This window comes from Globicephala melas, chromosome 1 (genome assembly GCF_963455315.2).
Source record: "Globicephala melas chromosome 1, mGloMel1.2, whole genome shotgun sequence".
Taxonomy (NCBI): Eukaryota; Metazoa; Chordata; class Mammalia; order Artiodactyla; family Delphinidae; genus Globicephala; species Globicephala melas.
The window spans coordinates 176,191,267-176,211,887 of record NC_083314.1 but is presented as its reverse complement, the minus strand read 5'-3'; the positions used below and the strand labels follow the sequence as shown (position 1 = coordinate 176,211,887).

Here is a 20,621-nt window from a genome sequence, read left to right as displayed (position 1 = left end):
CTCCCTTTAGAAGCAGCCAGCTGAGGTCCCAGTGGGATCCAGGCTGCACAGAATGCATTCGCCGATGCAAAGGAAGGTGGCAGAATAGCTTTAGCATTAGGCAGACCCAGGTTTAGACTTGTTCTACCATTTACTGTGTGACTTCAGGCAGCTTTCTTTCTTTTTTTATTTTTTAACATCTTTATTGGAGTATAATTGCTTTACAGTGTTGTGTTAGTTTCTGCTGTATAACAAAGTGAATCAGCTATACGTATATATATATCCCCATATCTCCTCCCTCTTGCGTCTCCCTCCCACCCTCCCTATCCCACCCCTCTAGGTGGTCGCAAAGCACTGAGCTGATCTCCCTGTGCCATGCAGCTGCTTCCCACTAGCTATCTATTTCACATTTGGTAGTGTATATATGTCCATGCTACTCTCTCACTTCGTCCCAGCTTACCCTTCCCCCTCCCCATGTCCTCAAGTCCATTCTCTACATCTGTGTCTTTATTCCTGGCCTTCCCCTAGGTTCATCAGAACTTTTTTTTTTTTTATTCCATATATATGTGTTAGCTTAACCTCTCTGAGACTCATAGTCTAGCTTGTCTCTATTTTTTTAAACTTGTTTTTAATTTAATTTTTATTTTATATTGGAGTATAGTTGACTTACAGTGTTGTGTTAGTTTCAGGTGTACAGCAAAGTGATTCAGTTATACATATACATATATCTATTCTTTTTCAGATTCTTTTCCCATATAAGTTATTACAGAATATTGAGTAGAGTTCCCTGTGCTATACAGTAGGTCCTTGTTGATTATATATTTTATATATAGTAGTGTGTATCTGTTAATTCCAAACTCCTAATTTATCCCTCCCCACCACATTTCCACTTTGGTAACCATAAGTTTGTTTTCAAAGTCTGTGAGTCTGTTTCTGTTTTGTAAATAAGCTCATTTGTATCATTTTTTTAGATTCCACATATAAGTAACATCATATGATATTTGTCTTTGTCTGACTTACTTCACATAGTATGATAATCTCTAGGTCCATCCATGTTGCTGCAAATGGCATTACTTCATTCTTTTTGACGGCTGAGTAGTATTCCATTGTATATATGTACCACATCTTCTTTATCCACTCCTCCATCGACGACATTTGGGCTGCTTCCATGTCCTGGCTGTTGTGAACAGTGCTTTCTGAGACTCATAGTCTAGCTCGTCTGTATTTTTTTAACTTGATAATTCGTGTATCTTATCTTGTTCTTTCTATTCAGATAACTATTTTTTCTACCAGTTTTATTGAGGCATAATTGACATACAGCACTGTATTGAGCTTAAGGGTGTACAGCATAATGATTTGACTTACCTACCTCATGAGATGATTACCACAATAAGTTTAGTGAACATCCCGAATTTTTTTAAAGGCGGCTATTCTTACTTTCATTGTTCTGCCAGGTGCTAGGGATACGCCGATGAATAAGCTCTCTGAGAATAAAGATTTTGGTTTGCCATTCTGAATACCCAGAATGGTACTCAAGTCCTTCTGACTTGGGGCTGTGTATTTGTACACGCATGCTTGCCTGTATGTGTGTACATGTGAGTATGTGCTGTGTGTTTGCACGTGTGTGTATTTGTATGTGTGTGTGTGTTGCCTGCATGAGCTCTAAGGAGGCCAAGGTCATAGAAGGGTGCCCTTCTCCTCAACCAGGAGGTGATGGTCAGATAGCTCCTTGCAGAAGCCTGCCCTCCATCCTGCAAACCTTCCAGGCAGTAGGTTTCCAGACAGCAGGCTCTCTGGCTTATAGCCCCAGAAATGAAAAGTGGCTGTCCTGCTCTGAGGGAGCCTGGATGCGGTGTTTCCAGTACTCACTGCTCTGAATTAAACATCACAGGCCTTAGTCTGCGTGTGTCATGGGGCTGCCTCAGGCAGAGGACAGCTTCCTTTCACGCCAAGCAATGCCAGGGAGAGCTGGGCCAGTGGCAGAGCTGTGACTTTCCCTTTGATGTGCCCTCTGGAGAGCTCACCCCTCCCTGAAGTGACCCCCCCCCACCGCCCCCAGGGCTTGGCAGGCTAGGCCCCAAAGCAGAGACACCAGACCACAGAATGGGACAGCAAAGGGCCCAAAAAAAGCCATTGTCATGTACTGAAAACCTGAGGATTTACATAATCAGGCTTCACATGCATTATTCATGGGCTGCCTCATTCATAACACAATGCAAGGGACGTGCCAGCCTGTTTGGCGCTAGACATCCTTCAGCCCAGAAGGGTCTGAAATGGCCAAGTTGAACCTGTGTCAGGGTCCCCAGAAGAGCTACAGCTAGTAGCTTTCAAATTCGTGGAATTCACAGTTGGGGGAAAGATGTATATGAACTACAGCCATGATCGTGGCATCGCCGATGGTATCGTGTACTGAGCACTCACCAAGGGGCAGGCACCTGCTCCACACCGCACATGCTTCATCTCTCCCGTCAACCCACAAGGGATGCTGGCAAGTGTCGGCCCCTTAGAGAGAGGGGGAAGCTGAGTTGACAGAGGGTACCGTTCCCTGGCTACTAAGCGGCAGAAACAGGATTCCCTCCCCACCTGCTGCCCTCCCCAGCCCATGTTCACTTTTTCACACCCTTTCCTTCTGGGTCTCCCTTACCAGGGTGGCCCCCTTGTATACCTCTCACCGTTGCTCCTGGGGTTTTCACTCCAGGACTCAGGTGCGCATTTCAGGCTTGTTATTAATATGTCGTCAGAAATCCCTGTTTGTCAGGATGAAAACAATAATAAATTTTAAAGTTTTGCTGGATTCTAAAGGGCACTTGTATACATCTGTCTTGGCATCAGTTCTTTCCAGGGAGTATATCTTCGTTGTTTTGAAGCAGAAATTAACAGAAAATAGAATTCCTCTTTTCTAACTTTTACACTTAGTATTTTCACAAGGAGCCTTAGTTTTTGTAGTCTCCTGTATAAAACTTTGAAACTCTTCACCCGTTCATAGAGGTGGCAGGGTTGAAGCACTGAGATGAAATTACACATCTTAAGCTTCAGCATTGGCCCCCCCCAAAAAATTGTAGTTTGTAGTTTTAATGTTTGACCATCTCTTCACCAAGCAGAACTTTCAAGAATCAAAAGTCGTATTTCCACACTAATACCTTTGGCTGTGAAAATGAGACTTGGTAGAAAATGCTGGGCATTCACAGAGAACGGGGTCTGTGGCTCTGTCCATGTGGCAGAGGGACGGGAACCGTGGCCCAGGCCGTGCTCACTCTAATCCACATCACTCGAGAAGCCGGCAGTGTCTCTCAGAGGCCGGATCTGGAGTCAAACAAATAGAGGTCAAGCCCCACCGCTGCCCCGAATTACCCTGAGTAAGTGGCTTGACCTCTGTATCGCAGGTTCCTCAACAAAAGCAACCAAAACTGTTAACAAGGGGCCTACTCCGTGGGGCAGCGGGAGGGTTAAATGGCAAAATGCCTGCAGCGCCTGGCACACGGCAAGCCCGGTTTCTAAGGGGGAAGAATAGGCAGCTCATGGATGGGTGGGGATTCCTCTATTTCTTTCAGGGAGCTTCCTGCCAGCTGACGCCTTCCCCGGTCCTCCCAAAGCCGGCAGCTCTTATGGGACACGCTCTTCTCTTTGGTGAATACGACTAGGGCCACGGCCAAGAAAGGACCCAGATACCTTTTGTGAATGGGTTAAGGCTGGGATTTTCAATAGGAAATTTTTAAATGCACAGAAGTTGCCACTTGAGAAGCACGCAAGCCCTTTCTTAAGGCTTGAAGCGTAAGAAAGGCTGAAGGGCACCGGCTGCTTCCGGCAGGAGAAGCCGCTCGGCTCTCCTGCCAATCAAATCTCCAGCCAATCAAGTCCTGGCTAGGGGGCGTGACCACCGCTTTGCCTTGTGGTCTCAGCCAGGAAAACCCCCTAACCTTCTCTCTGCTTAATTAGCTCGTATTCCTCTTCTTTAAGATGAGAATAAAAATGGCGCCTAACTCGTAGCCTTCCATTCAATGGGAGCTTGTATACAAAACCCTTAGCACATAGGACCACAAAGCATACATGCTCTCCTACCATCGTCATTATCCCCATTATTCTATTTAACTCACTCTCTTCCAAGATTTCCTTGGGCCCAGGTATTCTCAAGATTCTGGCTTCCTCCGTGCCACTTGTGGTTTTTTTGTTTGTTTGTTTTTTGCGTTACGCGGACCTCTCACTGTTGTGGCCTCTCCCGTTGTGGAGCACAGGCTCCGGACGCGCAGGCTCAGCGGCCATGGCTCACGGGCCCAGCAGCTCCGTGGCATGTGGGATCTTCCCGGACCGGGGCACGAACCCACGTGGCCTGCATTGGCAGGCGGACTCTCAACCACTGCGCCACCAGGGAAGTCCCGCAATTGGTAGATGTTGTGTAGGAGGAGCGTGGGATAGGAGGGGCTTGGGTGGTGCTCTTCCACCCACAATGATAAAGTAGAACCGTGTGGCCAGGCCTATGCAGCGTACGGATAGAAGAAGGCTAAAGAAAAAGACCCTCACCCACCCCCTTCTTCTGCCCACCAATCCCAGTGAATCCCAGCGTCTCCTAGAAACCTCAGAGGTGTGTCCCCGAATGGAACAGCTGGGGATGCATTAAACGCTGTTGTGCTTACCTGATATTTTCACTCGGGAACGGGAACGTTTAGAGGGTCTCGTACAGAGCAATGCCAAAGAATCAGCACCTTGCAACTGTTCCTTCAAAGAGAAAGAGAGGCGTACGGAGAGGTTTTGTGATCTTGCAGCCAGACACAAAGTAGGTACCTTATTTTCAAAGGGTAAGAGCTTATGGAGTGTAAATGCCAGCGTGGATGGCCCAAGAAACATCCACACGCCTCCAGTGCCTTCCCCTCCCCCACCCCAGCCCCTGCCCCTGTCCCTTCTCCTGAACAAACGACCTAAGGGACCCAGTATCTGGAGGTGAGAGAAGGCAGAAGGGCAGTGCCACCATCCTAGGTGCTAAATGATTTGGGGACATAGAGACAAAATCATAAGAAAAGGAGAAGGGGGGAGTGGGGAATCCCAGGAACCCCTGCCCTAAGAAGGAAGTATGTGGGTGAAAGAAGGGGGGAAAGTGGTACAGAATGGAGCCAGAAATAAGGATGAAAGTGCCTGTTATAACGATCCCTTCACCTGCCGAAGGGGAGCCCCATTTGATGGTGGGCTTTCTGGCAGCCCATGGGAAATGGAAAACCCAGTGTGGTCCAGTGTTCACAGCGTCCATGAGATATGAGGGATGTGTTGCTCAGAAGTGTTCACAGAACAAAGACAATACTGGATTTTCCCCCAGAGAGGACATTGTGTGATGTAATGGACAGCACCCCTGAGAACGGCAACGCGGTGTTGGCTGGGCCACATCTGTGCACAGCTCTTGAGACGGACTGATGTCGTCACATCCCAGTGAGTTCAGTAAAGTTCAGGAAAAGCAGGTGCACAGGGGCCAGCCTCTGCCCTTCAGTGCCCAGCTGCCCACTGATTGAACTTAATCCAGGAAGGAGTTTTGCAGCAATGTTCAAACTGGGGTTCCCTGGCGCCTTTGGGTGCCGTGGAAAGGTGTGACTCTCAAAGCACACACACCTTTCTCCCACCAGAGAAGCTCTCCATTATCTTATACCCCAAGTTCCTCATGGGATTTTGCTTGGATAAACGGTTCTGCAAAAAAAAAAGTGTTGGGGGAGGGGCAGGATGGGGTGGGAGAGAAGAAGGCTGTTGGTTTAAAACTAACCCCTGCTTTATAATATCTGGGAACTTGGATAGTGACTGTGTCAACTGAGTTTGTGATAAATACTGAGTGGCTGCAGGCTCGAGGCCTTCTCCACGGAAAACACCTGGATGGCAACTGTCAGTTCAATACGGGCCCATCAGCCTTCACGGACAGTCCTCTGAGGGTAGAGTTAGCATCCTTCTGGTAGAATGGAAGTGTCTTGTAAGCACCTATGCCCGGTCCCAAAAGACAGCCTTATTTCCTCCATGAGTTTTGTGACTACCCAGTAGGGTTGCCAGATTTAGGGGAAAACAAACAAAAAACATGATGCCCAGTTAAACTTTGATTTCAGATAAACAGCAAAAGCTATTCAGTATAAATGTCCTAAATATTACGCGGGGCATATTCACACTAACAAATTTGTTGGCTTCATTCTGAAATTCAGATTTAACTGGGCATCCTGTATTTTATCTGCCAACCCCTCCAACATGTCCTGAGCACCAACTAGACACCGAGCAGGGAGGTTCTGAAGCAGGTGTCGCAAGATGGCAGCCCACAGATATATTCCATTTGGCTCATGGGATTTTTTTTAAAGTTACGTTTCAAAATAGGGCAGTTTCCTGTAATACTCTGGATTTCCAGCTTCCCTGGGAAACTCGGAAGATCTGGCGACCCTAGGCCCACAGACCCACAAGCCACCATCACAAGCCTCCATCTTCCAGGCCCCTTAGAAAGGCACTGGGCTCGTGTGTTTGCTGCTGTCCACCACCACCCCAGCTCACTTCACCCACTTCTTTTACTTTCCTGGCCCCTGTAGGAGTCAGATTGGCGACCCCGGTGGATACTCAGGGCTCTCGGAGAAAGTCTCCTTCCTGACGCCACTGCACATTCACCTGCGGAGTGTCAGTCTGCAAGGGAGACCCCAGTTCCCTCTCACTTTTGTGTCTCCAGTGCCTAGGGGATGCTCTTTCTTTGATGAGCTGCCCCTGAGGTGCGGGGCCTTGAGCAGATCAGGGTCAGCAACGGTAATCCAACCCCAGGGGAGTGGCAGGCTCCAGATTTTCAGTGATGCTGACTTCCCAACAGGCCCCTGTAGTCCCTGCCAGGGAGGTTAGCCACTGGGGCTTTCAACATTTCCACTGGGTGGAAAGCCACTGGACATCTACAGCCTCTTCCACTGATCTAGGAGCCTCTGCTTCCAGCTAAAGCAGATCTGTCCTCCAAGAAGAATGCAGTATCCTTCATAGCCTTCTTGGTTGACCACCTCCTTCTCTGCTGCAATCTGGAACAGAGATTCCCTAAAAGGTTCAGCAGGACAGTGTAGCATTGCCCCAAAGCCACACCCCCTTCTGCAGACCTCAATCCTCACCTCCTCACCTAGGAAGGCTCAACATTCCATCCAAATGGGTAGCATCTGAAAGTTGCGAAAAATCCGTTTTTCTCTGATGCAAAAGGCAAAGAAGAACATAAGCTAAATTTTGTCAGTATTCTTTCTGTGTTAAAGAGATGAATGTTTGTAGAGATGGTGAAGAACTCAAAAGATGCAGAACTCACATTTCCAGGTGAGCCGGAAGAGAGAAGAGAGAAAACCATAGAACGTCAGCAGGAAGCCCAGTTGACAGTTATCCCACATCTATTATGTATTGGGCATTCGGCATGTGCCAGGCACAGAGCCAAACACTCGACATGCAGTATCTCATTTAAGCTTCACAACAACCCTATGGGGTGGGTGTTGTTATTATACCCAATTTACAGATGAGATGTCTGAGGCTCAGAGACTTTAGGAGAGCTGGGAATTAGTGCAGATCTGACACCCAGGTGAGGGCTAGCTTTTCCTCCTTTAGGTTATAAACCTCCAGGTAATAAACCTGATACATTTCCAGTGGCATTTCTCTTAAATTTCAAGGAAGCATCCTCTAGAATTCTCTTAAAAGTTGAGAATTAAGACTATGAAATCTTGAACATGTTGAAACATTGCCATTGACAAATCAGCCCTGGAACTGGAATTAAGCCAATCCACGTTCCCACTTTGCAGACAGTAGAGGCGAGCTCTCAGGAAGCTTGAAAGCCAAACACATTTTGGTTGAATATGAGAGAGGAGACATTCAAGTTTGATAAAAGGCCACAGTCATGCTGAGGCAACCACATTACCATGGGAAGAAACGAAGATGTTCTAGGTGAGGGATATATTTGGAAAATAGAAGCTTCTCAACCAGCATCCTTGTGCTAAGACCAGAAGGTGGTTACTACCTAGAGCAGCATGTTAAGAGGATAGAGAGCACCCTGCGGGCCCCACTTGATCTGAGACGTTTGCCACCCTGCAAAGTGGAAATGACTAGAAGTTTGTTACTTATTCATTCACATATATGATTGAGCTGGGAGGAGGCAGAAACTGCCCTACATCTAGGTTTTGTCTGAGGACCACCTGGGGATATAAAATGGCAGAGGGGGTATTGGGATGGGTCCTGGATGCTGTGGGAACATTGTGCTTCTCTGAGATGTGAGACCCCCTGGAACTTCACGCTGCCTCTGGCTTTAACAGAAGCGGGGCACATGGTGCTTCGGCTAAGAGCAAAGAGCCAGCTTCCCATTCTCCCTGCCCTCCAGCCTGACCTTAGAAGTTTGGTGTCTAGGATCTCCTCAGTACAGAAAGGTTTCCTCCAGGTTCCTTGCCAAGTGTAACTTGGGCGACTCCTTCCTCAAGAGTGGGCCTGGAGTCCTTCGGGGGATTGAGTCACCAGGGCCACCTTGAAAAGGATGGTACGTGAAAAATCTGCTCCGTCTCGCCCACTCGTAAGAGAGTCTCCGTCTCTAACAAGCTTCAGAACTAACACCTCCTACCTTTTTAAGACCCTCTGGTTTTTTGTTTTCTGTCCTCCAAATGCCATTCATCGATTTTATATATTTTTTCCATTGCAGCTAACAGTCTTCTATAATTGTTTGTCAGTCATATGCTAAAGGGGGAAATCTTCTAGTTGACAAATATTTGTTGAATACCTAGTCTAGGCCACATATTGTGGTAGAAACTGGGGACAGAAGAATAAACAAGACGATATGATTCCAGCCCTCATTCATTCAACATATATTTGTTGAGAGCCTATGATATATGGCGGGGACTGTCCAGGTGTTAAGGTTCAATCCCGTTCTCAGTGGGAGCCATATCACCCCTGCGAGGCCAAAACTCTACTTTTTTAATGTATAAAGCGCAGACGTACGCACAGCGCTTTCTGTGATATTCAAATTTTATGGACGTGAGAGCAATTAGGAAAAAATGCCTAGAAGAACGATACTGAAAAAAAGGGTGGGAAACACTGGGTTAGATCAGTGAAGAAACACACAAAACTCCCTGTCTTTCTGGGTTTTATTCTGGGATAAATAAATGAATATAATGATTAAATAACTGCTTTTTGAGGACAAAGGCCAGTGCACCGAGCTCAGGAGCGTATTTCACAGGGACCTCCCTCCCCCCCACTCCCAGGTCAAGGGCCAAGAGAGGCCTCCCTGAAAGGGGGATGTTTAAAACCAAGACCTGAGGTGGTGTGGGAATGAACTGGGATCTTTCTAGAACCGATGCTTGCAGATGCCCAAAGCAGCCACTCCAGTATGCCCTGAGTTAATTTCCAGTTAATTTCCAAATTTCCAACCTAGATGTTGTTCTTTAACTGAGGGGCTTCCACCCCTGCCTTGTCCTTCTAAGGATGGGACATGTGGTTCCAAACACTCAGGCTGAACGTGTGTTGCTGCCTGTGGTCACTGGTTCAAGACGGACCTTGCCAGGTTCCCCCAACCCTCGGGCCCACACTTGCATTTTCACGTTTCCCATTCCCCATCTCTTCCTTTTCCCAGTTCAGCCGTCCCGTCTGCCTTCTGCTGCCCCCGTCTCCCCACTTAAAAAAGGGGACCAAAGCTTACTCTGTGGTGCTTCCCACCCCAAGCTCGTGGCAGACCTGGGGCTCGGGGGACCCTGGGACCGAGGAATCTTTATTTTTAAACAAACACCCAGACTCCAACTCCGACAGCCAGCCCCACACCGGGTCAGGGCACTGGCATCTGGGAAACACCCAGAGCCAGCAATTTTATTGAAAATCAAATAAAAAAGGATACAAACGAAAAGTGGTTTAGAGGCGAAAGATTTTCAACATTTCCTGTCTGTTTTCCTTTTATCTGGGCATTCCTGCCAAGATTTACTTTGTGGGCTAGTGTAGAGATGTTAGCCTTTCTTACCCTGAAATGATTTTTTTTTCCTTGAAATGATTTTGAATGCGGTCTCACAACACATTCAAGTCAGCCACTGGCACAGGTCTGGCACAGGAGGTGATTTTTAAACCTGTCTTAAAGAGAAAAGAGCTACAGAGATGGTCCTAACAGCCCCTTCCATTGAAATCCACCCAGAACCTCCTCTCAACGCCTGAGAAAGACAGGACATTCTGGTCCCTATTTGACAGATGAGGAAACCAAGGGTCACGCAGTCAGTGGCAGAGCTGAAACCACCTGACTGAAACCAGCTGAAACCAGCTGACTACCCACCAGCCCTCTTCCCCCAGGGGCATGTGTTGGAGTCAAAACTTGCAGGAAGGCAGTGTGAAACCTGCTGGGAAGAAACTTGCAAGGTACAGTGGCATCTACAGTACACAGAACTGTGTGAGTGAGATTCTTGGGTTGCAATTAATAGAAACCTATTCAGAAAGGGGGGGGGGGGCTTCCCTGCTGGCGCAGTGGTTGAGAGTCCACCTGCCGATGCAGGGAACACGGGTTCGTGCCCCGGTCCGGGAAGATCCCACATGCCGCAGAGCAGCTGGGCCCGTGAGCCATGGCCGCTGAGCCTGCGCATCCGGAGCCTGTGCTCCGCAACGGGAGAGGCTGCAACAGTGAGAGGCCTGCGTACCGCAAAAAAGAAAAAAAGAGGGAGGGGGCTTTTTTAAGGATATAGGGGTGAGTGCCTCATAAAAAGTGAGAGCTGAAAGAGAGCCTGGCCTCGAAATAGAACTGGTAAGCCATCAGATCTCAGGCATCATCTCTTTTACACACACACAAGCGTGTGCACGCACACACACAGGCCATATCTCCTCTCTGTGTCTCTGCATGGCTCCCCTGATCTCTGCTCTCTCCAGTCATGTGACAGGAAGGAATGACCTCACGGTCCCCCAGTTCAAAGGACCAGCCCAGGGAGCAAGTAGCATCTTAGAGCCCATAACCCCACATCCTGGGAGTGACCATTTTAAAAGCCCAGCCCGTGCCAAGTGCCCGATCAGCTATGACCAGGGACAGAGTCACACACATGGCTGCCTGGAGCCAGGAGTAGTGCTCAGAAAAGGGTTAGACGACCCCCTAGAGTATCCTGCATTTTCCCCTCCTAAGACATCAGAGACATAAGGCATTCCGTTCAGTAACAGCTTTTCGAGCGAAAGTCCATCCCAATGAATGTGCCTATAATCAGAAACTCCTGGTTCGAAAAAAGATGCAAATGTAAGAAGAAAATGTTATCTGTGTATCTGGAAGAGTGTACACCAAAATGTGAATAAGGTTACCTGTGGGTAGCGTGATAATGGTGGATCATTTTACCTTCGTTTTGCTCACGTCTATGTGTGTATATAAATATTTTTTACAACAAAGATTTTATTTTAAGTAAAAAAAAAAATGCCATTTGAGAAATATTTGGGGATGTCCCTACAATTATAGAGTTTGGGCATTTGTTGCTCTTGCTTGTTGAAGGTTGGAGCCAGAAAAGACACCCCAAAGATGGACCAAGAAAGGGAGATGCTGAAGAGAGAAGCGTCCAGCAAATCCAGCCAGAACCTTCTGTTTTCTAAACCTGGTGGAAGGAACTAGAAACGTCGTCCCGCTGGGCCTCGCGTGATCCTCCGTGAGTCAGTGTAACTCTTCTGCATCAAACTGCTAAGATGCTTTTTTAGGACTTTAAAGGTTGCTACCGTAGTGTGTTGCTTCCTAGACTGGTATTTTGCACAATACTGTATTTTGGAGTGTGTGAGGAGAGGGGTTCTTTTCACAGATATTATGAATGTAAACATACTCAGGCATATGAAGAATAAGTTTGAAATTCAGACTCCTAGGCCCGGTAGATACAATTATGTGTTTGGGTAGTGACAAACCCAAATGTCACACCTCCAAGGAGCTCCAAGAAATCCGCAGTTGAGAAAACCCAGGGCGTGTACTGGGGCCACAGGACAGAATGGTAACCTCAGGGCTGTTGGGGCCATGGTATAGTGCATTTATATCTGAATTTATTATAATAAATTTGAACACCAACCTGTTTTATCGCTTCCCTAACAGTGAGTCATGTTTATATGGTGCTCTGCGGTTTTCAAAACACTTCTCATCTAATCCTCTCCCAAGCCCTGGGAGGTAAATAGCATTATGTTCCCCATTTTACAAATGAGGAAGCTGAGGCCCAGAGAGGTTAAATGGCCCACCTAAAGTCACGCAGCTAGTAAATTCAAGAATTGGGTCTGGAACCCAGGTTTCTAACTCCATCTCACGCTGCCCATTCTGCCACACCAAGACAGCCCAGTAGGTCAAGTCCCAGGCCATCAGGACAGACCAAGTACCCAGTCATCAAAGAGCACACTGCCCAGGTGGACACACCCCTTTCCCATGGTGTTCGAAGAGACCCTCATTTTTGCCCTCTCTCCAGCCATCTGGTCTCTCCCTGCCTTTCTTGTACGGCCAAAGACCACCAAACAAAACAGGAGGAAGAGCCAGAAGTCATGAATATCATTTATTTTTTATTTTTAAAAAGCCACAGTAGGGCTTCCCTGGTGGCGCAGTGGTTGGGAATCTGCCTGCCCATGCAGGGGACGCGGGTTCATGCCCCGGTCCGGGAAGACCCCACATGCCGCGGAGCGGCTGGGCCCGTGAGCCATGGCCACTGAGCCTGCGCGTCCGGAGCCTGTGCTCTGCAACGGGAGAGGCCACAACAGTGAGAGGCCCGCAAAAAAAAAAAAAAAAAAAAGCCACAATAAAAATATTTTGATATTTTAAAACCAAATGCATTCTTTATACTGATTAAAACTAGAAGGAAATGGGAAAAATTATTTGCAAGATCTTCCACTAAAGGTACTTCTTACAAGTGAGAAGGGTGAGCATCACCTGACCTTAAAAATAATCTTGAAAATCCCAGCAGTTTTCCATAAAGAACATATTACTTATACTGTACCATATCCCCAAATCCAAAACAGCCATCTCCAGCACCAGGAAAGATCACTTGGTCAGGCAGTAGTTAGGCAGCTGGCTCACGTTTGGAAGCCAAATTGTGTGGGGAAAAAAATACTCTGGTTGAATACAAATATTTGAATTTGCATAAGTTAAATGTAATGCCTATGTGACTCCACTGTATTTGAGGTCTTTCAAAGGACGTGTTAATTTGTATCATATCAACATTGCAACCCACAATGGCAAATTCCTTTCTCCACTCCTTGAACTAGATGGTTCTTCAGGTGTCTCCTCAGCCACACACCCCTTTCTCTGAGAATGCACATTCCCCAACCAGGTTTACCCTACCTACTGCTGCTCTCTTGGCCACACCTGATTGGCTGATCAGTAGATAGTCTACCCAAGCCAGACCAATCAGGTTTCTCTTCTAACCCAAGCTGGGCCAATCAGCACCTGTGCCCTTGATATTTGGAAGTGGGACACGGAGTTACCACACAGGGTCATTAATGGTCCGGAGCTGAAGGTCTTGATGCAGTTCCCAGCTGGGGTGGCCATTTCTCGCACTGTGTTTGGAGAAACAAAGCCAGTCTTAGAAAGAGATGGCCAGGATAGATAAGCAACAAGTAGAGACAAGAAACCAAGACCCAGGGAATTCCCTGGCGGTCCATTCTGTGCTTTCACTGCCAAGAGCCCGGACTCAATCCCTGGTCAGGGAACTAGGATCCCATAAGCCACACAGCATGGCAAAAAAAAAAAAGAAGAAGAAACCAAGACGACCCCCAGAGAGACAGTGCAGCAGACACTACAAGCCCCTTAGTCATTGCCTCCCTCTACTGTATAAGCAGCACGCTAAACGCCCTCATTTCCCAGCCTCCCTTGCAGCTAGACCTGGCTGTGTTGTTCAGTTCTGGCCAATGACATGCAGGTGAAGGCCCTGGGCAGGGCTTCCCTTCTGGAATTAAAGGCAAGGCTTTGCTAGGAGAAAGTTTTTCTCTTTGTCCCTTTGCCTTGTCTCCTTTTTCTCTCCTGGAGCTCAGACTTGGAGCTGGAGCAGCCGTGTTGGGGATCACCAGGTAACAAGCAGGAGACCAAAGCCCACCTCAAAGGACAATGGAGTAGAAAGACATGAAAATTCTGGGTGGGAGCCTAGTGGCACCACTGTGCTCTGCACTGTACCTGAACTGCCTACCTCTGTACATCCTGTTGTATAAATAAATAAATCCCTATCAGTTTAAGCCACTGTGGTCAGATGTACCTGTCTGTGCTGTGGAGCAAACCACTCAAAACTTAGTGTCTTAATACAGCAACGATTATTTCTCATGATTCCACGTGTCAAGCTGGCCACTGGTACTGGTCCGGTTGGTTTGGCTGGGCTAGTTTAGGGTGGCTTCGTGTACATGCCTGCCTGGTCACTGGCTGGGTTAGGGCAGTGGTTCTCAACTGGGGGCGATTTTGCCACCCAGGGAGCATTTGGCAATGTCTGGACACACTTTGGTTGTTAAACTGGGGTGGGGGTGATACCATCACCTGGGGTGGAGGCCAGGGATGCTGCTAAACATCCTACAGTGTACAGAACAGCTCCCCACAACCAAGGCTTATTTGATCCAAAATGTCAACAGTACCGAGAAGGAGAAACCCTGGTCTAGAAAGGCCTCAGCTGGGACGTCTGATTCTGCCTGGTGTGGTCCCTCATCGCCCAGCAGGCCAGACCAGGCCACATGTGGTGGGTACAGGTTTCCAAGAGCACCAGGAGAGAGCAAGCCCCAAAGCACACTTTTCAAGTCTCCACCTGCCTTGTGTTTGCCAACATCTCATCAGACAAAGCAAGCCACGTGGCTAGAGTTCATTTGGGAGGGGCTCCAAATTTTTACAATCTACCCACATGCAGGTTTCTGTTGTTTAAAGCTCAAGGCATTCCAACTGATGCAGAAAGTTGCCCTGATTCCTGATGACTTTCTGTTCCTGGTTTCTTTCCTTGGAAAGGCCCATTTTCCAAGGGCCCTTGGGTTCCACTAGGACTCTTTGTATAACTCAAGATTCTCTGGTTGCAAACAACAGAAATCTCCCGTGGCTGACTTAAACAGAAAAAGAGTTTACTGAAAGGAAATGAGGAAGGTTAGAGCACCAAAGGGCAAGCAAAGCTGAGGAGTCTGGACAGGCAGGAGCCGTCTTTTCTTCCCCATAGACGTCCCCTTTTTGCTTCAGCCGGTTTGAGTTTCCGTTATTTGCAACCAAAATGGCATTTACTAAGATGCTCTGCACAGCCCCAACTGGTAGCTCTGAGAAGCTACCAGAGACCTTTCTTTCCCCTGACGTTGTGCCAAGGGACAGCAAGGTACCTGCAGTCCCCCCACCAGAACTCCCAGTCTTCTGATCCCCCAAGAAGCTAAGCCAGACAACTTCCTTCCACCCTTGCCGATGGGGGCCCATTTGGATGCGTGACTTTGCAGATAAGGTGCCCTTCTCCAGCAACTTGGCAGAGCCGTCAGTGCCTGCTGTTGTGGAAACTGGAGTCATGAAAGCGTCTGCGGAAAAAAACAGCTTCCCCCGGATCCGCGTTCCAAAGTGTGTTCCTGGTAAGTGGAGTGGTTTCCAATTTTTTAGGTTCTTAGGAAGGAAAGCAATACACTAACGATGAGAGGAAACCCAAAACCTGCTAATGCTAATGTGCTCCTCTCTTTGTTTTTCATAAATTTATTTATTTATTTTTGGCTGCATTGGGTCTTCATTGCTGCGCCCGGGCTTGCTCTAGTTGTGGCGAGCGGGGGCTACTCTTTGTTGCGGTGCGCGGGCTTCTCTTGTTGCGGAGCACGGGCTCTAGGCATGGAGGCTTCAGTAGTTGTGGCACGTGGGCTCAGTAGTTGTGGCTCACGGGCTCTAGAGCGCAGGCTCAGCGGCCATGGCTCACGGGCTTAGTTGCTCTGCGGCATGTGGGATCTTCCTGGACCAGGGCTCGAACCCGTGTCCCCTGCATCGGCAGGCGGACTCTTAGCCACCAGGGAAGCCCATGTGCTCCTCTTTTTCGTACTGAGTTTCCTAAAGCAGGAGTTAGGGAGCCAGGTGAGGGTAAACTCTTTCGGCTCATCAGCTTGGCCTCATTTCCATCAAGATGCGCCGCTTGCATCCGTCTGCTCCGTGTCCCGAGTTATTCTGGGCCCATTCATGATCTTATGTGCCTGCTTTTGTTTTTAAACATTTTTCTTTGTCCATCTGTTCCCCAGGAATCCATCGCAATGCCTCCGTCCTGCAGTGGGAAACATTAGCAGGCGCCTTGTTTTGAGTTTCCTCTCATCACATTGCTTTCATTCCTAAGACCCTAAGATATCGGAGGCAGAAATCTTACCTCTGGCTCGACGTGGTCTTATCGTCACAGATTAGAGGTGCCCTTTGACTGATAAACCTCTTTTATGGTTAAACAACCAGCCTTCATTCATTCCAACAAACACCAGGTACCTACTATGCGCCAGGTACTAATGATACTGTGCTCGACCTTGGGGCCTTAACCTTTGCTCCCCTTTCTTTTCACGGTCTAATCTGCTGCCCTCCTGCAAAGGAGTTGGAATATTTAATTTAGCGGGTGCGTTGCCTGGGAGAGCTCACCTGTGACATTCCCATCCTCTTTCGGCTTTCTATGAGATTACTACTGGGCCTTCTCTAGAGAAAGCTGCATGCAGCAGTGACCCTCTTCTGGGAGTTTCTTTGTGCCTTTCAACAGTTGAAGTTTAATAGCTAATAATAGCCAACTTTTTATAGCATCCTTGCCAGCCATCAGACCCTGCACTAAGCACGGTCCAGACGTTATCCCTCTCAGTCCTCACTGTCTGTGTCACTCCAATTTCACGTGTGAAAATGATGAGAAGTAAGTTACTTGCCCGAGAACAGAAGCATCAGAGCCCAGACTTCGTACTCAACTGCTCCAATACATCGTTTTCCTCGGTGAAGTCCAGGAACCAGCTTGTTATCTACTGGTTGATGAGGATCAGGTCAGCAAACGTTGTCTATAAAGGGCCACTTCCCTTTGTGAACCATGGGGTCACTGTCATCGTTACTCAACTCTGCCATTGCAGCATTATGCCTAAACAAATGAGCTTGGCTGTGTCCCAATAAAACTTTATTTGTAAAGATAGACAGAGGGCCAGATACGCCAACCCGTGTTAAACTCTCACCCAGACTAGATTGTTAATATCTGCGTGGCTATTGTCTGCCGCATGACTACCAGGAAGCCAGCTGGTCATCATCTCCATCACTGAGAGTATTGTGAGCTTTTCCTACGTGCCATGTGCCACACGCTAAACGAAACACTTTACATAAATTTTCTCATTTAATCCTCTCAAGTACTCCAGGAGGAGAGAGCCATTCGAAAGGCCTCTCGAAAGGTAAAACAGGCTGCCCAAGGTCACCCCAAAGGGATTTTCAATCCCAACTCCTAACCATGACACCACACTGCCTCTCACCATCATAGTGCTGCATCTGGACAACAGGAAACTTTGCTGGTGAGTCTGGACACCTGCCTTCCACTGGACCAAGCCTGAAAGAACCAAGACTTCATGACACACCCCTTCCTCTCGGCATCCTGGTTTACTAGCCCTTCTTAGAGTCCCCTGCTTTCTTTAGTTACTACATAAGTTCAGGTGTTCCCAGCCTAGGCACCATGCTCTCTCTTTCAACCAACTTTGCCTGTCTCCGCCTTGTGTTAATTTTACAACCTTCCTTTCAGTTTCCCAAATCCTCATGTGCCCCTGCAGCGGCCACAAGCAGTGTTTACCCGTAACTTCCTTTTATTCCTTCCACCCTGTCTGCTGGCCAGAGAGCTCTAAATGACCTCTGGGCCACATCGATACCCAAGGACCAGCAGGTCACCCGGCCCCAATCCCTATCTGATGCGGCTGACGCTGTCCTCAGAGGAGCAGGGGACAGACACTTGAGAGGCTTGTTGTTCAAGAGATCCTGTTAACGTTTGTGTTGAGTCATGTGGGTGCACAGAGGTGTCACTTTAGCAGCTTCTCTTTCTTGGCAGTGACCTTGAGACCTGAAATCGGGCCACCAGATGCTCTGGAGGGGACACTGAGAAAACACGCAGTCCATCCTGAGCCCTCAGGCAGAGCGGGCCATCGTGCATCTAGTCAACCTCGATTTCTCCACCAAGGACCTTGGGCCAGGCTCCGTGCAGGGCACTGAGGAGACAAAACTGAGCCAGCCAGACAGGTCGCTTCCCCCAGGAAGTTGTGCTGGGGCGGGATGGGGTAGGAGGTGTCAGGTATTTTATTAAGAGCTTCATTGTGGGTTGTAATAAGTGCTGAGTCCCAGCCAGAGGCGGGCTTAGCTGGAACAGTCGTGGCCTCTGTCAGTCCCCCAGCGCGGGGTCCGACAGATCTCACTCTTCAAACTGGCTAGTCCTGCACTCCCCACCCCCACCCCCACTCTTGCCCGCGACCAGAAGAATTCCAGGACCAGAGCCTGGTGCCAAACACACTTAATAAATAGGTCCTGATTGCCTGGACGTAGACGCACACTGCTTTCACAGAAGAGTATAAAAATCGAAATCAGCTGCCCGTATTATTGCCAGCTTTGGAAAGGGTCCAGGAAGGCACTGCAGATGCAACATTGCTGAGTTTTAAGCCACATGGTACACACACACACACACACACACACACACACACACACACACACAGAGTCTTTGGGTGTTTAAAACAGGGCTAAGACTCAGGCCAATCAGTGTTAACGTTGGACACAGAACCACCTGGGATTTAACAGAAGCAGAAATCACGCTCAGATTTTTTTCCTCCAGCCTGTCCAGTCGGGCATATGCAAATAATTTGAAAGACAATTTTGGTTTTCAAGCAGATTCAACGCATCCAAGATAACCCCCAAAAGAGAGCTCACTAGAGAGATAGGTTGGCTTCTAATGACCTGCAACCACCTGCAGGTCTTGGTCCCATCGTGCCCTTTTGCGCCTGCCCTGCTCAGCAGTCCCATGAGCGCCTGCCTGACACGGCTCCCCACCCCGATCCCCTATGCACAGCTTCCAGACTTTGCAGGACGTGAGAAAGCCTCTGAGATCAACCAGGCTGTGACCCCATTCCCTGCTCTCACTCCTCCAATTGCTCCAAATGAGTATCTGGGTTGTCCCTGAACTTTGACCTCTGTGCACCTTTCTCTATCCATCACAGGTTTGCTGGTGAACACAGAGGGTTTGTGATGATTAATTAGTAAATTGGTATTTATAAAGTGCCAAGTGAATGATGTAGTTTATGAGCTGACTTTATCTCTGCTGGCCTCCCTAATCCCTTCTTGTTTTCCCAGAATCTCAAGCTGGAGGGACCACCCAGTTCCGTCCAGCTCTGGAATGCCCCTCAGAGTTCTCTCCATCTGCCCCCATCACCCAAGAGCTCTTCCCAACCCTTCCTGTGTCTCCCCCTCTTTTTCAAAGTGCTGTTGTTTTTCTTAATATTACCTTACCCCTCCTCAAAAGACAGTTACACAAGTAGATGTGGGAGGAAGCAAAGAAATATGTCAACGGTGACTAAGTCTGCCTAGCTCCCTTGTCGCTGGAGTATCGTCAGAATTGGCCCTCTCTCACCCCTGCCTCTGTAAAAATCCTTTGCCAAGTGTGTGATTTTTCCTGAAGATCATTCTTTCCGCATGACCAAATGCCGTAATGCATAACCAGTCCAGATCGTTTCTTTCTGCCTAAATCCATGCTTGGGACACAGCGCGCAGGGTCACTCAGAAGTGATTTCCCCTAATGAACAGGCAACTGATGGTTCCTGGAAGTTTCACCAGCCAATCAGGGATCATCAGTTATCCCGGGCTGTTCTTCCCCCACTACTTCTCTGGTTTCTGAATAAGTGCTTTTCCTGAAGTCCAATGACCTTAGAAGGAAAGAGTTCAAATAAAATGCAGCCCCTAGCACGCATCTCTGTCTTTGGAGCGGATCAATAAGGCCTCTGAAATGAGGCAAAGCTCTGGGCAGCGTGAGCTCCCACTCCATGGTCACAGCGTCTCAGACCTCTCAACCCCTGAGCACCTGTGAGAAAATCAGCCCAAGAGGTGTTAAAAGGGCTCACCCATCCAGCAGCATTTCCTGAGCTAGGCCTCAACATAACTGCAGCAAGGTCTGGATGTTCTGCTCCCCTTTTACAAGATGCAATAGGTAATGAACTGGAATTCCCCCAACTGTGCATCACGGAGCCTGCCCTCCCTCCAGAGGGTTGTGTCCACATGAGCCAAATGGGTAATTAACCAGAGCATTTAATACATGCAGCCTGTGTGGTTAATTCAAACCAAAACCCCATGTTTTTCACATACATGTAAATTGTTTTTCAAGAAGGCAAACTCTCACCTAATCTCTTCACTGTCAAAAAGTTTGCTCCCAGATGCAAAACATTTCATAATAAAGGTAGCCCTGGGAATTCCCTGGCAGTCCAGTGTTAGGGATCCGTGCTTCCACTGCAGGGGGCACGGGTTCAATCCCTGGTGGAGGAACTAAGATCCTGCATGCCTCACAGCGTTTCCAAAAAAAAAAAAAAAGGTAGCCCTATTTCATGCAGACCCGCTATAAACCATAGGTTGGGGCAAGTTGAGGTTCATCAGATTTTTTTAAGTAATTAGCTGCTTTAAAAAGAAAGCTCAGAATTTGCAAACCCAAGCATTTGCAGGCATAATTTTTAAAGTTTTGATCTACACCCTGTCCCTAGTCTTTTGCATTCAGTAAAAAAACAACTATTTTGCTTCTGTTGGGTCCTTGAAGGAC

At 48.1% G+C, this 20,621-nt stretch overlaps 1 protein-coding gene across 1 annotated transcript in view; it reads left to right on the top strand.

The window, feature by feature from the left end:
• Positions 1-11,972, top strand: part of FHAD1 (forkhead associated phosphopeptide binding domain 1) — a 136,569-nt gene extending 124,597 nt beyond the window's left edge. Inside the window, exon 30 of the mRNA XM_030877800.2 lies at positions 11,411-11,972. Coding sequence (XP_030733660.2) covers positions 11,411-11,527 — 117 coding nt within the window. The 3' untranslated portion in view covers positions 11,528-11,972. The remainder of the gene's footprint in view (positions 1-11,410) is intronic.
• Positions 11,973-20,621: the final 8,649 nt, after the last annotated feature.